The 22,221-nt window shown below is 40.9% G+C and overlaps 1 protein-coding gene across 4 annotated transcripts in view; it reads right to left on the minus strand.

Moving 5' to 3' along the window:
- grid1a (glutamate receptor, ionotropic, delta 1a) overlaps window positions 1–22,221 on the minus strand; it is a 230,555-nt gene that overhangs the window by 35,835 nt on the left and 172,499 nt on the right. For all 4 annotated transcript variants that reach the window (XM_076743102.1, XM_076743103.1, XM_076743100.1 and 1 more), the window contains 4 exons: window positions 13,552–13,605; window positions 4,412–4,585; window positions 1,791–1,952; window positions 648–767 (listed from right to left, as the gene is read on the minus strand). In XM_076743102.1, the coding sequence (XP_076599217.1) occupies window positions 648–767; window positions 1,791–1,952; window positions 4,412–4,585; window positions 13,552–13,605 (510 nt within the window). The remainder of the gene's footprint in view (window positions 1–647; window positions 768–1,790; window positions 1,953–4,411; window positions 4,586–13,551; window positions 13,606–22,221) is intronic.

The following is a 22,221-nucleotide window of genomic DNA, read 5'->3' on the forward strand; positions in this document are numbered from 1 at the left end:
GTACTGCAGGTCTTTGGACCTTCCTGGTAGTAAATCAGCCACGCTCGTATGTAATGGATAATTAACTATTAGAGAGGAGCTGAAAGCTGCAGGACACCAGTTCTCAAGCACTGAAATTGAGTGCCCAACTAAGAGGTTGCAGGCTTGAAAAATAGAGAAATAGTTTAATTTCACTTTCATTTCCCTCCTCACACAGTAAGTGGTCACACTGAGACAACGTCTAAGAAAAGCCACTTTGATCAGTGGTTTCAGAGCACCTACTGTTTCTTCAACACCTACAGAATGGGCAGTTATGTAAGTCCATGCAAAATCACATCTACCAACAAAAAGCTGAAGTTTGATACAGAAGCTCTAATTGATTGGTCTATGGTCTAATGCATACAGTGCAGAAGAGTGACATGGCACAGCTGTGAAATGAGAAAGGTGGAGCACCCTGCTGGGGCATACATTACACCATCAAGAGAAAAAGAGACCACTGGTACTGAATCTCTGAGCTCGCCAACTGGCCAGTAATTGAAAATTTTAATTTTAACCTACTTGCTACGCCATCTGATTTGAGCTAAAACACTGAGATATACTAAGTGTACCATGAGGTGTCCTTTACAGACAAGTAGACAATATATACATATAAAACATTATAGACTGACCCGTTTCACATCTTTCCCAAACGTCTCACTGTAGCTGGTTCCAAGAATCTCAAATTGCACATGGGAATTTGAGCCTTCAGCGCGGAAGTCCATCAGTCCTGTCAGGCCGCTGATCCGTCCCTGTAGCAACAACAGACAGAAAATAGTTACCGTGTATGAGTCAACACTCCGGAGAAATAGTAGTGTTTCTGCTCTGTAGGTGTAGGCAAAGGAAAATAGCTTGCAAGAATTAATTAGTACATAGATAAAGAGATTTGAACTAATGAAACCAAGTTGGACCAGTTACAGAATTGTGACATTTTACAGTGTATAATCATCACAGGGAAGCTTTCAATGCTGCTTGCCATCAGTCACACCATACCATTTGGAAATAACGCCTTTAATCACACAGTCATTCAGTCAGGTTTGTAGGTACCAGCATTAGGCTATTTTATCATTTCAGACAAACAGAGTTTCGTTGGTGAGGTAAAACCACCTTACACGAACCACTCTGGTGCATTCTTGAAATAAGTACAAACTGTGACAGGAATCAAATCAATTTAAGTTGACAGTTTGGTTCGAATGACACCAACACAACAACATATGGAGAACACCCCTTCTTTGTTGTTCTCCATGCCCCGCTTGGTCACCAAATGTCACACTTGAGATTAAACCTGCATGACTCTCTCCAAGACTGAAAAATTCCATTATCAGACTGAAATGGATAAAATCAAGCCACTTTCCAGGATATGCGGCCTAATTTCGGTGAGAGAACTGAGAGGGTTACACAAGCATAAAGAGATCAAAGCCCAGATTCTGCCACAAATCCATCCCGAGGCCAAACCTTGAGATCACATCTAATAATCAGCTTCCTTGAGGGTATTTTAAAAATAAGTGAATTTGAATCTGATGGGAGTTTCCAACAAGCATGACAGCAGGTCAATGGACATTCCCAAAGAATCTTTTGACTGTATAAACCATCTTTATACTTGCTAATGCGTCTCACTAATCCTTGGATGTTAATCGTTCGAACGTAACTATTCATATAATCATCTATGAGAATAATCCAGAAGCTGTCATTTGGCATTTCTTAGAAAATAGAAAAAAAAAACAGAGCAGCAGCTTTGTTAAGCAGAAATAAATGGTAACTTCAAGCTCAAATACCTTTTGGATAGTGTCCAGCATTGACCATCCTCCATTCCACGGCTTGGTAGACTTCCTCATGCAGTTAAGGCTGGCCATGCTGTGCCACTTCCTGTCTTCCAGTTTCCTATAGAAGGCGTTGGCCAGCATCAAAACACTGTCGTACAGGTAGAGGTTGGACACCTGTTAGGGGAGGGGGAAGCAAGTAATTTTAATAAATGCATTCTAGGATTTGGCTGTTATTGTTTGTGCTGAGCAACACAGACAACAATGCAAACTCGGGATACAACAAAGAAAACAAATACTAGTTTTTAGGCCTCAAGAAATATCACACAGCGCCATTGTGATCCCCTGTGAATGAAGCAGTGACACAAAAGCACTTGTCTTTCTGTCTGGTGAAAAAAACACTCCCAGTGGGGAATAAAAGCTTGTCGCCTCACTTGGAGAGAGAATGAAAAGCATCGTGAGGAGTTCTTTTTTTTTTGTTGTTTGTTTAATAATGTTATGGTGGCTGTTCGGTGTGGACATGAAGACCCGGCAGTAACCTCCCTCTGACTCTGGCATGTTTACACCTGAAAGAAACTTTGTGGTGAAGCACTGACATTGATTTGCTGACACTCACAGGATTCCTGCGGCAGGTGAAATGATATATCTGACACGACAACGGCAAAAGGTAGAAGTGATGATTAAGTACCGTGATGTGATCTGAAATTGCAAAGCAAAAATTATTTCTGGTTTAATCGTTCCGTTTCCATCCAGCTGTCTCCCTCCAACCTCAGTCACTCTGCCAGGAATCATGTCTCCTGCCTCCTGTCTTGGTGTGACAGTCAATTTGATAGATCCTCTGGGTCGAGTCAAGTCAAGTCAAATCCTGCCACAGCAGAAGATCCATGGAAGCAATACTAGCTGCCACTCTAGCCATTCAGCTCCTGACACCTTTAAACTTCGGTCCGAGACTCAGCGGTAAGACATCGTACGAGTCACGTTCACTTGTCTCAAGGTCACTCTGACAGACGGCGAGGAGCTCAGGACATCTGAGGTTTCACCACATCTGACGGGTTGTGAAAGGGATTAGCACCGGAAAGCACTGCGCTCTCTCTCAGCATTTAACTATTCTGATGGATGCTTAAACTGCCATTACCCGATATTTAACCCTCCTTCATGTGAATTATTGAAAACTATGGGTGCACATACCACATGGTTTTGCCATCTGTCCGGAGTATGGCTGAAAAGGAGAATGAACATTTCAATAGAGCCACGGGGAACACAGCCATTGTGCTCCAGATGGATTGAGCAAAAGGAAAATGCAAGAGGTGTAAGGAGGCGCTCGTATCTCACCGTAGAAAGCATGAAGAGGGAGACGGATCAAGGTTACTATGAACACCCAAAAAATGACATGACATTGTGTTAGACAGCAAAACTGTGACAGTGCTGAAGGGCATATGGCCCTCATTGTCAAACTGAATTTACCTAAGCTCGGCTTCCTGGCTGACAAATCCTTGATACAAATCATAAACAGCATAATCTGTTTTAGAGCACACAGCACTTTTGGCGATGGAAGCTTCTGTTAAGCCTGATATTTCAGCAGTTTATTAATAAATAAGATATTGTTTTTAGGGGCCTACAGTTGGTATATTCAATTTTAAGTAATTTTGTACATTAATGTAAAACAAAGTTAATATTTTACTCTGTTCGTGTCCGTTATTCCCCAGTCACGCTGAGCTCAAATCATTTATATTCATGGACGTTCATGTACCTAATCATTACCTTATCTAGGGAGCTTAATATTTATTCAGTTGCATACATAATCAGCTAATATTTGTCTTCATGTGACACTGGGCAGATGCTTATCTACAGTGTCTTACACCATGGCTGCATGCGTATGCTGTAAAGTCACTACTTTAACTGTGAAAAAGGGGTGTGATCAAGCAGACAGCATGCTCATAACCCCTCACAGCACATGTACTGTACTGAAAGTGAAAAAAGACCAGACCACATTTGTTTTATGCTTCTGTTCTCCAGCTGATAACAAGTCACCTCCTGTTTGCTGCTAGAGAAACTGGATGAAACACACTGGTTTGCTTCTAAAACACAAAGTTGCTGTCCTATAAATACTCACAACAAAAGAGATGAAAAACAAGGAAGAAAAACAACCTTGCCACTAGTCAAATACTCAATACAGCCTCATCCATCATACTGTTTCACCGTCCTCAAAGCTCATATTCCCCTCTGAAAGTAGCTTGTGTTGGTGAATTTGTGACTGTTTGGAACACAGTGGGTATTTGCAGCGGAGAACCTGGAGCATTTGGAGAATTTCCTTTGGATGTTTTGAATTTTTTCTGATTACAAACATTGTCATTATTGGAATCAGCTGTGACCATCACCACCACCGTTCAAGCCTGCAGTGGACGATGATTAGAAAGCCAAAAGCAGGAATTTTAAACCAAACTGAATCACAGCTGAAACAAAATGATCTGCTTATTGTTTCTTGTGCCTGTACTCACAGCAATGTCAACATCTAAACTAATAATGATGTTTTTCATGATTGATTGCTGAGTACATTATTTAAGGGCCACATTTGTTTTAGTAAAACATTCTTTATTTCTGATGAGTTCAACAGGGAATCTTTAAGGGCTTTTTACCTCCAGAGACTGCAGATAGCCTTCCTGCGGGTCGCAGAGCAGGGAGGAGATGCGATGATTGTTCCTCATGCAGCGAACGTTGGTGTCTCTCCACAATGGGAAGATCTGACGAATGATGGTCATCCGCCCCAGCGAGCTGTGAACCAGCTCCATGATGTCGGCGTCGCTCACCTCCTGAGGATGAAAACAGGAACGATTTAAGTTTATCAAGTCTTCTCCTTCATTTATTCTCAGAGTGAACTGGCACTTTTAAACTGTATCTGAAAAGCACTTTTCTGAGTGGAAATTTGGATAAGAAACAAAGCCTCAGAGGGGTTTCCATTGGCTTTGCCTGCTTTTTAAGCAATTAAAATATCAGATGACACATCGCAAAGAATGCCGCCAGAGTGCTAATTGCTATTATGCATATCAATAATGTCTTTCATCCCAAGTTCTATTGATATGCTTAATATTAATTAGCACTCTGGCTGGATTATTTGCACTACCCTGGTCACATTTTGCACACTTACAAAGTTGTGCTTGGTATGAATTGCCATGTCCCTTATACTAGCTATGTAATTCATTCTTGATGTTGTTGCTGATGTTGTCCTTTTGTACTCTGTGAACACACGCTGCATAATACATTTCCACTAGCAGAACAATAAATATAACCTTGAGCCTTGCAAGAACTACAGAGCAATGAGAGACAGGACAGAGAGAGACAAAGTAACTCCAACAAGAAAAATGGGGAAAACTGAGAGAGGGCAGGCTTTAAAATATCTACCTAAGTGCTCAACTTGAGTTTGAGAATTTGCGAACATAAACCCAGTGGAAATTAACAACCATCACCAAAAATTCACAGATCATTTTTGCCCCAGCTTTGGTTTTCACGTTTTTAAGCCAAAAGACACAGACAAAAACATTTTAACCAACTGTCATTTCTATACGTCAAATATAAGACGTAGTTCATCACCGAGGGAACACGCTGGTTTTGTTGTTCACAGGAGACTGAAAAATCAATGGACATTTCGAGTAGACCCTTCAAAATAATTGTGCAGGTGACCACTGGCCCCCTTCTGGGGGTGGAGGGTCAGATCAATATTCATGAGACACTGCTGGTCTCCAGAGCTTGACAGTGGTCAATGCTGTGGCAGACAGTGAGTCTCTTGGGAAACGCAGGGTTCATACACTATCTGACAATAAAGCTGTGAGGTTCCTGTCTGGGTGGAAATTTAAGCAGCTCTGGGTTGATATAATCCTTCAGCACACATGTTTGAATCCATGTTCCCTGTCTGTTTTCCTAATCAGACATTCTGTCCTCTCCCTTTTGCATCGACCTCTGTTGTTACTGCGGGTCTCTGTCCTCCCTCAGTGTTCATTTCTCCTGGCTTCTGTCTTTGTATCTTGCTTCAATCTCATATTATCTTACCATCACTCTTACTTTGTCTTTCTTTTCATGCTTACCTTTTTTCAGCTGACAGTCAGTCCTGTTTTAATCCAAACATGGTATAACTTCCCTTTAAATTCCCTTTTCTGTTTTTTTCTCATGTGCATATCTCACGTCATATGCATATTTATTTTATTCATGATAAGCAAACTGAATTGATAATATGGATTCTGTCCACCAGAGCAAGTATTCCCAGATACTCTATCTTTGTGCAGCAGGAGTACAGCAGTCCTCAGGTGATTCTACCTCAACTAGTTTTATCCTATGAGTCTTTTTCTGACTCTTCACAATCAGTCAGGTGGAAAGTATGAATATTCATGAGTTGCCGTGACACATTAATCAGATGAATTATGCCGCATGGTTCACGGAGCTGAACCCTCACGTCCAAGCTAATAACTTCCAGTGCCACCCAGTCCGAGTGTTCTGTCACCATCACGGGTGACATTTGTGTCATAGCCTGACCTGGAAATGGCACTGACCAATGGGACATGGCTGACGAAATGCGTGCCCTTTAACTTCTGTTTGAGGAGAAAGTACAGACCATTAAGTCACAATTTAGACACCACTATGATATATTAAAGTTGTGCAATATGCACATAAAAGTTACGGATCTGTACTTAAAGAATACAAAGGGCTGATTACAGTGGTCATCTAGTGGATTTTAGCAGCACTAGAGAATGTCTGCTTGTCTGCACACGAGCATATAACATCACAAACAATTATCACACAATCAGTTCAGGTGTTAAGCTCCCCGGAGGTAACCCACTCAGATCTCTGAGTTAATACAGTACAGCCATGTCTCAATGACAGCCTCTGACCAAAATACATTAATCAAATGAAATTCAGGCAGATTAAGCTAAATTATCCTCTTTGTGCTGCTCAGTCAATGTTATTAATCTTTCACCAGAAATACATAAAAAAAATTAGAGGTAATCATGACAGCAATTGAATTGGAAGTTAAGGTGCTTTTTGGAGCAGGAGTACGAGAGGAAGAGCAAAGCACAGTGGGAATGACAATAATTTGACTTGTTCTTGCCTATAAAACACATACATGAATATACGTGTATGTGTTTTATGTGTTTTCAGTTGAGACTGGGCAATTAGTTAGGCTGAAAATAATATCAAGATTCGTTTGTTATTTGGTTATCCGGTGGCAGAACTGAGTGATTGGTGTCCCATTGTCCTTTTACAATGTAGAAAACAAATTCAAACATCACAAACATGAGAAAACATCAGGCACAAGCCTTTGCTGATTTGTGAGACTCTGATCTTTCTTTTTCACCTGAGTTGTAATTTTCAGTTTATCACATTTGTATTAAATTGAAGCTTTGCACTTACACACCAAACAACAGGAATGATAACTCGTTATAAATTATGCAAAATTGAAGGGTTTGCAATTAAAATCAGTGCCATGTCCTGTTCAGGCAGTGCTGTTGTGTTGAAAATTGATCATTAAGGACTGCAGCCAGAATCAAATAAATTACTGAGTATGAAAAAGAGAAGAGACACAATGTTCTTGTTTTAACAGAGGCCAAATACAACACAGCATTTATCTGGGAAAAAACAAGCAAGAGACTGCTATATTGTGTCTTACACAATATCACAGTATATAGTTGAAATAATGAAAAAAAAAAACAAACATCCAATCACAAGGAACCAAATCTTGAAAAAGGTGCTTACGAAAACCTCTGTCCAATTTCATGTAAACTAACTTAAGTTTCCTTGTGACAGCAGTATAAAGTCTTCTATAGCATTATGAAACACAGTAGTTTATTTCTTTCCTGTGTTAAAATTTTCAATCAAAAAACTGCAGCAGTGAACGGACATGGCCTTCTTTATAAGATTATACATATAATGAAAAGGTCAATACGGAGCAGAGGGAAAATAATGTGGATAACATGGTTCTTTGTGCTTCAGATTACGGGGCAATTACTCACTTTTTTGATTATCATTTAATCCCCAAATTGGCATGTTATGTCCAACCAGGTTTTTATTGGGCTTTATTAATAATGCTCTCGAGCACTGGCAGTAAAGACTGATTAGTAAACTCAACTCTCGGCAGCTGATTTTGTGGAAGTGTCGCTTCCCCAGGAGATCAAAGTGGTTATTTCTTTTTAACCAATTATCCAATGGTGGCTGCATCTCTGTCAGCACACACATTTCAATTAGCAGCGTGCAGTATGATGAAATGTGTTCCTATCATTGTCTTCTTCCTAGAATTGACCAATTATCAATTAAAACAGCTGTATTCAGTTAATCATATGCAAGACTCCACTACCTAAAATAGTGTAAGAAAAGCAACAGTGTGGCCGCTCATGAATACCTGTCAGGGAAAGACTTTAAATGAAACTGAGACAAAGGACCATTTGCAATAACATGTGGTGCGAGCAGGCGGAAATGCAACGTAATTTCATGCCAAATTGCACGGCACCATCTGATCTGCATCAACACATCCTTAGCTTCTCAGAGTCTCTGTGCAAGCCGGTTTGTTTTGAGGAAGAGACTCGCCAATCCAGCTCAAGTGCAGAAACATGTACTCTGACCTAAGAGGACAGCTGTGATCTCACGTGTGTTTGTACTTCAGATGAGACTGGCTAAGCTTAATTGGATCAGGACATCTCAAATGTGACATAGGTGGAATGACATGTAAATAATAAAATTCATTAATTAATGCTCTTATTTTTCCAGTTCATTGCTACTGTGTAAGCCATTCTATTATGGAGCTCATTGTCCATGAGAGACAAGATGTCCAGATTTGTATCTATACGTGAGTCAGTGTTGATTTTATTGCAATGATTCAATGTACATTTCAGCCGAGGGCTGCAGTGGGTCTTTAAATAAATGCCGTGAGTGATTTGAATAGCCCACTTAATAACCCCAATGATATAAAAATGACTGTCACTGTTGTAACGTTTCGATAAGGTGGCTGGGGAAGGAAGTCGCCTGTCTGGGGTCTTTTAGATTTATGACCATGACGCCGGATGTCTCCTGTGGTCACCATTTGTGGGTTAGTTCATCATTTTTTGACATCTGATTTGGATTTCTGCATGGATGCTCATCGTAGTTAATGGCACAAAGGATCATATTAGCAAAAGCCAGTGTTTTGATAAATGCAATGTTTTACGGTACTTTGGATAAGCAATAAGCTAATTGAAAAATGGAATATTTCTTTATCTCGTAAGTGGCCTCCTCCAGTAATCCACCATCCTGTTCTACAGTCTGGTGCGCTGAAGATTGCATCAGGAGAGTAGGGTTTCCATCTCAGATACTCGACGGGCAGTTACCCAAGACATCAGTCATATCACAACTGTCCTCCTCGACTCTGTCTGTCACAGTAGGCACAGCCACCTAATCCATCAAACATTCTGGAGGTGTCACCGTCCTGCCTTTGAAGGGGAAAAAAAGCAACAACAAATCCTCCTCGTATGTGCGATCCATCTGAGTCCACCAGACAGTGTCAGACGCAGACAACCTTCTGTGTGCTAGCAGCTGCAGCACGCTGGCTTAGTGGGTGTTTAGGGAGATGCACCCCTACCTGTCATCCCCGCGCCCTCCTGCTCACATCAAGTCCTGCCGCACTTCTTACACTCCAATTTCCAAAGCTTTTCTCTTGTTTCCGTAAGATTATGGTCATTTGTGTGTTGGATAAGTTTCATACCCTGAGGCCTCATGAACTGTGTGCCACCCAAACCCACTCCTTTGCTTTTAAAATGCATTAATGTCTGTCTCAAACTAAAAAATGCTTGCAAGTGAAGGAAAGTTTGTTGAGAGAGAAGTTCATTGTTTTACAGACTTTTTTCTTTCTCATTAAAGGAGCAACTGATTTTATACTACTGTTTTCTTTTGTCAAGACAGGTAAGGTCTAAAGAAAAACTCAGGTTGCATTATGGGAAAATAAATATGGTTTTGGAGTTTGACCACATTAGGGACTAAAGGTCAGGACATCTCAGTCTCTGCTGCGTCAGTTTTGACTTTTTTTTTCCAATCTGTCTTGCAAGGACAGAGTTTTCCATAAGCGCCGGCTGTCAGCCGGATGGCTGGACATTAAAACATTTCCTGCCCACTGCTTTCTCACTGTTTCAAGTCACATCACCGTCACTTTTCAGACCAGCAGCTCGGCACGCACCCTGACATACTGTGTCTGCTGTAAGGCGCCGCAGAGACACTGATTTTGAACACAGTATTTCCCCACACATTGGTGTACTTGTGGTAGCCTGCCACAATATCAACACTGCCCACCACATATTGATTTATTGATTGGTTGTGATTGTTGGAGCTGTGCAGCCCGTTCTCTCTCCCTCACCAACAAACACATGACAGTTCAGATTTTACTCGGGCAGGTGTATGTTAATTATCAATTAACTAGTGGACAATCTCCCCAGGCTCTACCCCTCTCGTTTACTGACAACTGCACATACTCTGCAGAGTATCTGTCTAATCTATTTAATCTTAAAATAACATTTTAATTGACTATGGCCAAACATTTTTGAGATACACAGGGTGTCCACTCAGCAGGGCAAACATTAAATAAGAAAAGTTGTGAGTACTGGAGAAGAAATACTTGAAAGCAATATCTGAGAGCCTGACTGAAGTACATTCCATCATATATGGAATATATTGTCACCTGTGTTTTCCTTTACATAAATAAAGACATTTCAACATAAATTGATGCAGAAAAGGCTTAAAATGGTGCATAAAAATTCACAGAATGGAGGAAATGAAGTGTTTAAGGCACAACATTTTTTGACTTGTAATCATCCTCGGTCATCATCATCATTTTCCCTCTCCATCCATCTCACTCTGCTGTTACCGCATTTCTTGCTTGACAGCTACATTCATTGTGCCACATGTTGCTGTTGGAGGCAGATTAGCATAACTGCTTGTCATGAGACTTGAATGAAATGCAAGACGTCTGTGTGGGGTGTAAAGGCTGGCGGGAGCCTGGGGAGCTGATGGGGTGGGCAAGCGACAGCGAGCCTCAGGATCACCTGGTTAAAATTAATGTAACAACTCGGTCATGACCAGGCGGCTGAAAAGGACCAACCATCCACAGGGACCGCCGCTGCATACGGGGACAAGAGGTAACATGGAAAGCAGTTTTTTTGCAGCAGGATTTTGTGATACAGCTGAACTGTGTCTGGTCAGGCTAACAGGATTTCCATGAGTGCAGGAAACAGTCTCCAGTATAAAATAGCTGTGTAGTAAACTGTGAGTAAGGAATTCATGAGGTGTGGAAGGAGAGTGAGACAACTAGCTATGATAACTATACTATGTAAAGATACTGTGACTCTCATTTGGAAAAACCTCATGCATAATCTTTGTGCCATCAACCATGTTAGCCTCTGAGAAATCAAACCACAGGCTAATGGAAACAAACCAGCTTTGTGCCTTCCTTTTAATCTCCTGCCCCTTTAGAATTGTAGACAAACCACTTGCAGTTATAGGCACGCTTGTGTTCAATTTACATGGTGACTCATTTGATAAACATATCTGAATTTAAAAGGCTCTGAGAGAAAAATGTGATTAACTGAAAGGTGGGCTAGGTGCGAGGAGTCTTCATGTTATTTTTTCTGTACATGAGAGGAGCTCTCGAGGCCAACATCGTGAGAAAACTGGGTCAGCACGAGTGGTAACTGAATTTTGCTGCCTTTTCAACATGTCTGCGTTTTGCTCATTTCAAGGTTGATTGTCAGTTTCATGTGCAGTTTATCTTCGTGATGAAATGAAAGGCAGGGAAAGAGAGAGAGGTGAGAAAATGATAAACAACAATTACAAAAAAAAGAGGTAGAAATTGAAAAAACTCGCTTTTCACCATCTTTGGAAAGGAGGACAGAGAAAAAATTACGAAATCAGCAATGAAAGACAGTGGATATATATTTCATAGCTCATAGATACAACCAGGCACAGTATTCGCCTTTAAATTTGTACCGGGGGAGATAACTCTAACCATTAAAAGGGTACATCGCCCCTGGAAAAATGATCTTTTCATACAATTGGGCTATCTATGTAATAGAAAAATTGGTGCTACATGACCAGAGAAAACAGAGGAAAAGGTGATGTGGTGTTCCCAGAATGCACTGCGCCGCACCAGACCACATCATCTCAGTGACAGCTGATGTTCACAAAGCTGGGCGGAGCTTGGTTATGGCGGTCTGGTCCGGTTACTTGCTTTCTTGCATTACAGCTAAGTTGTACACACAAAAATGTGTTTCTGTAAACACTGGAGTTGAGGAGCAGGCAATGCAGTAAGAATTTTTAAATAATTTCATCAGCACTGCCTAGTTTCACAGTTTGATCTGAGTTTCCTGTCATGAGCTGCCTCCCTCCATCCAAGAGAGAGCTCTGGGTGCAGGCTACATGGAAACACTATTCATTTGCACATACTACCCACACTGCAATGATACAACACTTGTTGCAAATCAGCAAACTGTCCCTTTAAGGGCGTGCCACAGAAATGAGCGTGCTGTTAGTTCATACTTTCCCACAGTCTGATGCAATTAAAGCTAATGTCTTCTTGGAGATCTGTGGTAATTGGCTGAAAGGCATGCAGAGTGTGTTTTTGAATACTGCTTCAAATTAAGAACCACAGGCCTGATCTTATCTTGTTTGAGACTATGCAAGGCTTTTTTGAGACATAAATAAAATAATATGACTGAAGCTGCCAGACGCACAAGAAACTTTTAAGGAACTCAAGGTCTCATCTGCTGTTGTAAATCAATACTTGAGTAATCTGTCTAGAGAAAAGCACAGCGAAAATAATTTAAAGCAAAGAAGGTAGTTATTTTACAAAAGCTCATTATAGTCAAAAATCTACCAGATAGCATTTCATCACATTGAACCTGATTAACTTTTGTAAATCAATATCTAAGCTACTGATATGCTGCCTTGTAAATGTCTAACTCGTGCATAAATGGCAATTACTTTATACTTGTTGGTGTATACTGTGGCTAATGTGTGTTTTAAGCTTCTGTTCATTTGTGACACAGTACCAAATTTTGCCCCAGATCTCCAGTATCTTGAATACTTCTATGAATATTGCATAAATAACATGGCTATCTGCAGTACACACACACATTAATAATCCCCTGTGGATAAGAAATCAATATGTGTCATGTTCTACATGTTGAGCACAGGTTCAGACGAGGTGAAGAGATGACATTTCAATAAAATATATATGTGTGTGTTAGACGTGGAGGCTCTGTTTGGCATAGCAATGCTAATATTCCAGGTGAATCAACTGGGAGTAAACTTTAATCTAATGTCTTTCATCCACTGCTTTTAGTTTCAGGCCAATTCTGTGACTCCCCCCTTATCTCCAAATCACTTTGAATCAATGGAAATGCAGCGACGAGGCACTAAAGCTAAAGACAGAGTCCGCTGCTCTGTATTCACAAAGTGCACCTGAATTTTGTGCTGTTACAGCCACTTTAGAAGACCATTTAGGTCAATGTCAGACACACACGCACGGGCACAGAGAAGGAAAAGACGCACTAACATCAACAGTTAATAAAGGCCCAGTCCCTAAGGCAGCCCAGACAAAAACAAGTGATGTGCTGCTAATCTAGGCAAACATGAAATAGCACAGAGTGACAGTGCTACAGGTTTTCACGTGTCTGTGTGTGCACTGGCAGCATATGAGACTCCGTGTTGACAAAGGCAAACTGACACTAAGGTCTAAATTCACTCGGGTGCAAAAAAGTGTGTTTGGCCTCACCTCATTGGCATATACCCAGTGACTGTCCTTGGATGCCAGGTTGGTTTCCACAGCCTGCAGTGATGAATAAAAAGAAAAAGGACAGACAAAGAGAGAAGGACATTTTAAGAACCTTGTGAGCAATTCATTGAGATTTTACAATAGTCCAAGTCAGTCATGCCATAGGTGTCTGTGGAGCTCAATTTGTAAATCGAGACGTCCTGGTCCGATGTGTCAGGGGACTAAAAACATCATGGGATGCATCAAAATCACACTGCCTGGAGCATGTTGGGCAAACCAGCCATTATAAATTATGCAGTGAAAAGACCTGCTATATACAAGCTGAATATTTTTACATTGGATGTGAGGATGAAGCCTGGAGTACAGATGCACGCATTATGCTCGCTGCTGTGAGACTTACTGCATTAGCCATACTCATTTCACCTTACCTTAGAAAATACATTTTGAGAGGGAAAGAGAAAACATAGAGGCCACAGAAATAGGTGCCAGTGTTGGATGTAAATCTGTCACATTCTGTGGCACTAGAGGGTCCAATTGGAATAAAATAATAAAAATTACTAGTGGCTTGACCAAAAACTGACAAATGAGGTGTGTAATGAGGTGTTGGATCAGACAGACAGACAGACAGACAGACAGACAGAAGCACACACCTTTTTACAATGAGTCAACAGTTTCTGCAATCACAGCTATCAAAATTTGTGACCCTATCTGAATAAAATTGGACCACTCTTCGTGGTATTTATTTGGGAGCCATACTCATTTGCTGTGAGGACAGGCTCTCTGGTGAGCGTGCACATCTTTTATTTACAGTGACAACTGTTGAATTTTAAGAGGTCAAAACTCCAGCAACACTTGTACCACCCTGAATCCAAAATCCAGTTGGGAAGCTGTGTAAATAATAAATACAACAGAATGTGATCTTTGACACGCACTCAGTTAAAAAGAGTATATACAAAGACAATATATTTAATGTTTTACCTCATCACATTCATTGACTTTGCGTTGCAGTTAACAAGGCTCATGTTCGCTGTTTGCAAACGGTTCAGTTCATCAGAACACATGAGCATATTCATGTTGTGACACAATGGGCTTGGGAACTACGTGAACCTGTTCAACAGCAAATGATTGCATTGTGTTTTTCTTGGTCTTACACGCATCCAGACCTTTATGAAATCAGGGTTGTGGCATAACAAACAACTTTGTTGTGAGACCAACATGTTTCAGCTTGTGGCCTTGATGATGAAACACGTCGGTCTGACAGTAAAATGGCTCCTTATATAAGTGTTACACAAGTTTTGACCTCCTCAGACCTGTTCCTTTCTCCATGCACCTTGGAAGTGGGTGACGTTGAGCCACAAATCCCTACTCTGCTTTTACTGTTTGAATTTACACAGTCAGTGGTGGAAACCTTATTCAGTTACTTTATGAACACAAGGATGCACGTCACTCAATATTCTTTCCTTCCATTCAGGCCTCTCTACGGTCACAATGACACTTTCCTGCTATCTTAAGTCTTTAATGGGCAAACACACAACTATAAAAATCAACTTCTCCCTTGAGAAAATCAGGTTTCTCTACCGCAATTACAGAGAGACAGTTTCTCATATGCATGATGTTTAGGAAATCATGTCACGGCAGTTATGTGGTTACTGAAGTGCATCTAAACGCACAGGACGACCTAAAACCTTCTCAGCACAGGTGAAAATAACCCCCAGTGAAATTACCAGGAAACCGTCCCTCTCATTATGGAGGTCCTCCACCTGTCGCGGGACTGCACAAATTTGACATCCGTCATGCTTAATGTCTCAATGCATGCTCTCTCCTGCAAATTGCTATCATTACTGTCTAAATGAATCCGCTTCACACAAAGCGATGAAGACTGATGTCTCAACGCATAACAGACGAAACCCTGCTGCATGTTGACTTGACAACACCGTCCTCATGTGTGAGGGAGCCTCCAGATCACAGCACCAAAAGCTGCCAATCGATCTCCTGACCTTGGAAGGGTCATGATTTCATTTTAATGCTCCTCTCATTCTAGACTGAGCTCATCAAACTGCAAGATGACCACACCAGTGCAAGAGCAAGATTCCCCCCGTGGTTGAAATGAAAATTAAAGAGTGCCTGAAAAAACGATCTGAAAACATATAATGATAATGACTGTTGGTGATGAAAATATGTTCAGACTTTTAAAAGTAGAAAACCCTCGCCGGGGACAGGGGTCGCAAACTAGCCGTGGCTAGATATCCTATATGCAATACATCTGTATCATGTTATTGTAACCTGTGCAGTGCCTTTTACATTGTCCCTGAAAAATAAACTCTTAAATAAAATAACAACTAAATCTAGTTGGTAAAAGAGCAAGAGCATGTGTTGTAAGGACTACCCATCAGTCCTCATCAAAGAGAGTTGATCACTGTTTCAGGGCTTGACTTTGTGATTTCTGAGCAACATTTGTACAGAGAAAATGGTTAATTTCAGTCTTGTATGGTGGGTGTGATGGTTATCTGTGAAACGATTCAGCCCAATTAAGTCATATTCAGATCAAGAGGTTCTAGACCAGTGTACAAATCGGATCAGAGTACAGGAAATTACACACACGCATTTGTCACATTTGTCCATAAGGAGACGACTCACACCAGCTGGTGTACAGTGCTGCACTTCTCTTCCAGCCATCAGGATGCATGTGGTCCATGTGAGACTGTTTACATTGCATGGACATTAATTATGTACATTCTAGGGTGGTCAGTTGTGGTTAATTTTGATTTGGATGGCCTGACACCCATTAACGGGTAACTAACCAATTAATTCTCATGAACAAACTTCCATAATGTTTTTGCTGTTGTGGTGGATGCAGGCCAACACACAGCCACTGAGGTCCCGTGTCTCCACCGCACTTCTCGCCGAGGTTCAGACATGGCAGCCAGGTGCTCGTTCTTAATGTGGCATAGTGCTAGTACTACTACTAAACTAAATTTGACTTTGGTGCCTTGCTGGAGGAAACTTTTGCACACTAAGCAATGTAATAGCATGCTCTGTTTTTTTTTTTTAACCTCATAGGCTTTTCCCACTGCACACAGCCCCAGGCTAAGAGGGCTGTTAGTGGAGAGTGTGTGTGTGCGTGTGTTTGTGTGTATGCAAATTAACCTATAGACCAACATGCCTAATTATTCAAAAATATTCTCCACTGTTAACCACTGATATCCTTAAATGTAGTTAATATTGTTATTTATGTAATACAGGCATTGACAGTTAAAATGAGCTAAAAGCAGAGAGGAAAGGAAATATTTCACTACTGTGTCACACAACCTTCAGGCGCAACATAACACTGGAGGGCCTGTGCATGTGTGTGTATGTGGTGTGTGTGCGTGTGTGCGTGAAAGGTGTGGAACAAAGCAAGACTTGGAGAAAAAAGAAGGTTACAGTGCTCTAGGTAGAGCTGTAGGGACAACTCAAGGCAAAAGGTGAGCAAAAAGAAAGAGCCAGAAGCACACAGAGGTGGTGGTGGAAATAAACGCTAAAAGGTGGTGCTTTAAAATCTTTTTCCTTTTCAAATGAATTTGAACTGCATTTAATTTTAAAGTGAATACAAATTTTCTTAACAAATACAAGGAACCTTTTTTACTTCATAACTATTTTATGATAATGTCTGAGTTTCACTCTCTCAGCGGCAGCTTTCCATCCCTTCATGAGCCGAGTAAAAAATATCGTCTTGCAGATGGTGCGGGGCAGATTTTTCACATGGATAATATGCATGGCCGTTTGAACCGTCCCCGAATAGTACAATAAGACTGTTTGACTTGACGAGTAAAATAACTTGACACCTTCTTTTATTAGTCAAACGCAGCTTGTGAAGCTCACCTCAGGCGAAACAACTGACTGTAAACCTTTAAGTTAAAGCAGAGGATCAATGGGGGTTCCGGTAATTTGTATGATGGGAAAATATCAGCAAAATCCTCTCATGTGTGAGCAATGCATTAATTCAAATTATGATAATGTCTCTCTGGTCCTAAATAAAATCTGACAATGAGAACCATTGTCTGCCTTGAAGAATAACCTTGACATTCAAGAGAGCTGACAGCTCCTTCAGCTGCATTCATTGTTCCAGACAAAATCTGTCACATGCCATGATGGTAAAAACAAAGTCAAGTACTGTAGTGTGGGTTAGTTAATGTGTACCAGCTGGGATGCAATGTTTTGTTGAGGCCCTGGGCACAACAGAACGCACCACTTGAGAGGTTCAACCCCAGTTCACAGCGTTAGTGAACACTGACAAGTTTGGACACTCAAGAAATAAAACCTTATTAGGCTAAATGATGTTTGGGAGCTGCTGTTTAACCTCGCTGCTGAAGAGATGTGACGGTGTGTAAAATGTCTGAGAGCTGCTGTAACAGACTGAAAGTGGTGCTGAATTCGTACTGTAGGTGATCACCGTGAGGTCACTCGCTGTTAGTCATCATGGCCATTTTCTCCAACATCAATCTAAGAAAGCACAAAAACGACTGTGGCTTTGAACTTCATGGGGATCCACACATTCTGTAACAGAACGCTAGATTAACATTCATAATTGCTTTGTTTCTCCTCCAATTTCTAAGACTGGCCCATAGTCTAGATAGTGCTTCATTCAAAAAGTGAAATTAGATTTTAATTGAAAAGAGCCTGCATGGTGAGAATTCAGAAATATTACAAAACATACTTGCAGTACTTTAGGGAGTTGCTCATTGGGATTCAAACCTTGCTGCTCTTAAATAAAAAAGCCCTTGTGTCTCCGTACAATTCTTACATTATTTTGCATAATTAGCCCTTTTCTAATCGCTCATAGTCCTATTTCAGTTGAACGAAGCAAGGGTTTTCCCCTTTGCTCAAGATTTATCACACCAAAGCCTAAAAATCCATTCGAGACCTTAAATGTTATCGACATCCAGGCAGAGTAATTTTGGCTTTGTGTGTTTTCTTTCTTTCCATTCACTTCAGGAGATGATGTAACAGTGAAACTCTGGAGAGCAATGTGGTTTTGGAGGAGGCATAGACAAGAGCCTGGAGTGACATCTGAGGAATATTCTATACTGTTGATACAGCCAAAGCCTGGCGACAGTAAGATCTCCGATCAGAGAGGCAAAGTACCCCAGGCATGTTCTTATACAGTAGCAATGCCACAAAGGCAGCCACAGAATGCCAACTCCAATTTAAAACCGTGACAGCTGAAAAGGGATTGAGAGGAACTGCAGTTAGAAGGATGTGAAAATAGGTGGGGGGAGTTTTGGGTAAGCCTCAGACGACTGAGGATGAATCTCCTGAATGTGAAAAGATGAGCGCGCTCAGTGTAAACTCACTCCATACAATTATTTTTGCCGTACAAAATCATGTTTTAAATGTTAGAAAGCAAAGCCAATTTGGATTATACACTCAGTTGCCAGTTTGTTAGGTAAACTAATTCAGTCTAATCCAACAGTCCTGCAACAAATCCAACTTTCATGAAGGTCTTAATGTTCAGTTTTTGCTGTAGAGAAGTTTAGAACTTCAGAGGATGTAGTGTGCGGTGCTGTTTAACTGCACCGTGTTATACTGTTTCAATTATTTTGTCCACTTCATATATCAGTGAGGGTAAATAACACAAACACCTCTTAGCTTCTATCATTTACATTAACCTGCAGCTCATCATATTAACAGGAAGTCATTGTAAAAGGGCCGATCAATCCACAAGTGAAGAACCCTGCAGTGAGACTCGAAGCAAACTGCACTTGAACTGCTTATTAAAACGGTTGTTTACGATAATTACTGTAGCTGTTTCCTTCTAGTATGAGCTACTATAGCTTAACATGACACCAATTACTGGATGTGTTCGAACTGTGGCCTCTTCCTGAGAGCTGGACAAAAACTCATAAATTTACAATGAGTCTAACACTAATTAATAAACAAACAAACAAAAAAAAAAACCAAAAGATTAAATGCCTTGCTCATAGATGCACACATCCATATATACACTAAATGTTTTGTTGTTGGTTATGACCACAATGTTCTCATTGCTCACATTACAGTTTCTGGATCTTGCATGTGAAGCCGATGCCCACCCCGCAGCTTACAGTTTAGATAATGATCTAAATTCAATGTGTCTTCAAAACAAGTGTCCACAGAATCACCATGTGGAATGAGGATCCTTCCTCCCGGCTGGAAAAAATAAACATGTTTATTTGTTCACTCAGTGCTGTTCACTGAATAATACTTGTGACTGCTGTACAAAAATGCACGTTAAATGTTTACAGTTAAAAATGTATCATTTGTTTCAACCTATCTATTATAATTACTCTATTTGTCTAAATCTCTGCATCAGTCTGTCTGTAAACTACCTTCCCATCTATTTGAGTCTGTATATACCCATCCACAGTATGTGAATCTATATATACAAGTGGTGTAAAGATGAATCACCCTCTCCAATCGCATACGTGAGAGGACATCCGCAACATTCCCACACTAAGATAAATAAGACCACCATGTGCAATGCAGCCTGAAATCCTTAAATTGCATATGCAATCTTCAAAAAGTACACTTACATAAAATATGCCGGTGGCACCTCAAACATCGCTCCTCAGTAGTTACAGAGCAGTCATCAGGAGGACAGTCTCAGCAGTAATGCTAATTTGAACTGGTTCGAACTCCTACTGGCTCCTATAGCCATGTGCAACTTCATATACATAGACATGAACCTGAAGAGTGTTACTAAAAATATGAAGTTCAGAGGGATGACACTGGCCCAGGAACTGAGGTAAACGGTGCTCAGTCGACAGCATTTAAGGGCTGAAACTCAACTTGCCACAGTTACCCAGTGTCACTGCAGGCGTCTACTTCTGCCTGAGTGGCAGAGGACATCGTTCTCTTGGGCATTTTATGAGATAACAACTGAGCAGAATTTGTTAAAATTTATTTATTTTTGTCAAACATTTCTGATTAAAAAGAGTTATGAAAATCAAAACTTTTGTGACTGAAACAAATTGGTTTTTAATCTGCTGCAAATTCAGGTTTGTCTCTATTTGAGGCAATGCAGTGTTTGTTAGTTTTAATCAGGCCGGGGTGCATCTGATGGATGAGAGTGCGTGCCTCTCTCACAGTTTTTGGTCTTTGGCTATAATTTGATGGGGGTGGAAAGGGTTTTGGTAGCTGTCACACCTTCCGTGTTCTTTCGGTGTGAAGATCTCACAAAGAAGGAGTAATGAGGTCTGTCATAAAAGATTCACAATAGTCCCTGTGAACCCAGCCTTCCCACCGTTGCTGTGGAAACACATCTTCAGACCACTTAATCTGCTCCGTCGACACAGAATTGAACACAAAGGTGCCGACTACCCTCGGTACCCCTTCAGCCTGGTATAGACACAAACAGGCATACCTTTTACACGAACACATATCTAAACATGCCCCTTTGAAGCATACATGCTCTATCAATTCATGATTCATGCTCAAATATGCAGCAACTGGTGAAACCAACAGAACAGTCAGTCTGGGTACTGATCAGCAGTCTTTCATGATAATCCAACACCTGAACAAATCGCTTCTGACCTTCCACTGTCAGTATTCAAGACCAGGTGGCCCTCCCAGGAAGATGGCACGCGTGTGTCACATTAAAAACAAATCACGACTCCCATCTGCCACGGTACTAAGGCTGCTACCTTCTCTCTGCACTTAGTTAGCTTCCCACAGGCTTACACCACAGCCATGAGTGGAATAGCTAATGTCCCCACTAGGAGGTTCACCGGTAGGCACATTAGCCTTGGACTAAATTTGGAGGAACCTTGACACAGTGCCCACAGCTGCAACAGAGGGTTGTCATTTATGTATATAAATGCACAGCAGGTACATTTGATCAACTGTGTTTGCAGCAATGTTTAATCATAATCTTTGTGCTAGGGCAGAAAATTTAACTCGTCCAATTTTACCTAAAAACCTAATACCTGACGTGCTCCAATCTTGGGAAGCATTTAATCAGTTAGCCTGTCACATGAATGAAGAAACGCAGGTGTTCACAAAGATTGGTTGAACCACTTTTTTTCTAAAAGCACAGTCAATGAAACATTCAACATGACACCTGCATTGTTGTCATCTTTGGTAAAGTACATGATGGCTATTCTTTAACTGTTGCTTTGACATATTCCGTCTGTGGGCCGCTGTACATATTGTGAGTTGTAATGTTGAGAGGGGGTTTTTAGAGAGTCACTAACAGGATTAAAACTCTGTGTGACATTTTCTGAATACCGTAGCAGGCTGAAGAGCCTCCTGAGTGCAGGCATTCAATAAGGCCGTAAGAACCTTCAGGGCGAGGGTTTTATAACAGTTGCTATTTTTCAAACAGTGCAGTGGACACGGCCGGATTTCACCCACCACACCAGCAAGTACACTGAGACAGACTTGTAATGAGTATGTACATTAAGGAAAAAAAAAAACTGGATCCAGTCACATCCCTCTGTAGCTATTACATGAAACATTTTTTGTCCAAACAAGTCTAGAAAATAGTTTTGTTTTTTTTTCTTTTTGCATAATACAGTCAAAATAAGTCATTCTTTCTGTAAACAACCATCATGACAGAAGGGGCAACACTTACATTTCCAGAACATTCAGCTTTCTTTCTTTCATTCAAGCACACATCTTACACGATACATCTTAACACACGATGAATTACTT

The sequence above is a fragment of the Chaetodon auriga genome, chromosome 11, assembly GCF_051107435.1.
Source record: "Chaetodon auriga isolate fChaAug3 chromosome 11, fChaAug3.hap1, whole genome shotgun sequence".
Taxonomy (NCBI): domain Eukaryota; kingdom Metazoa; phylum Chordata; class Actinopteri; order Chaetodontiformes; family Chaetodontidae; genus Chaetodon; species Chaetodon auriga.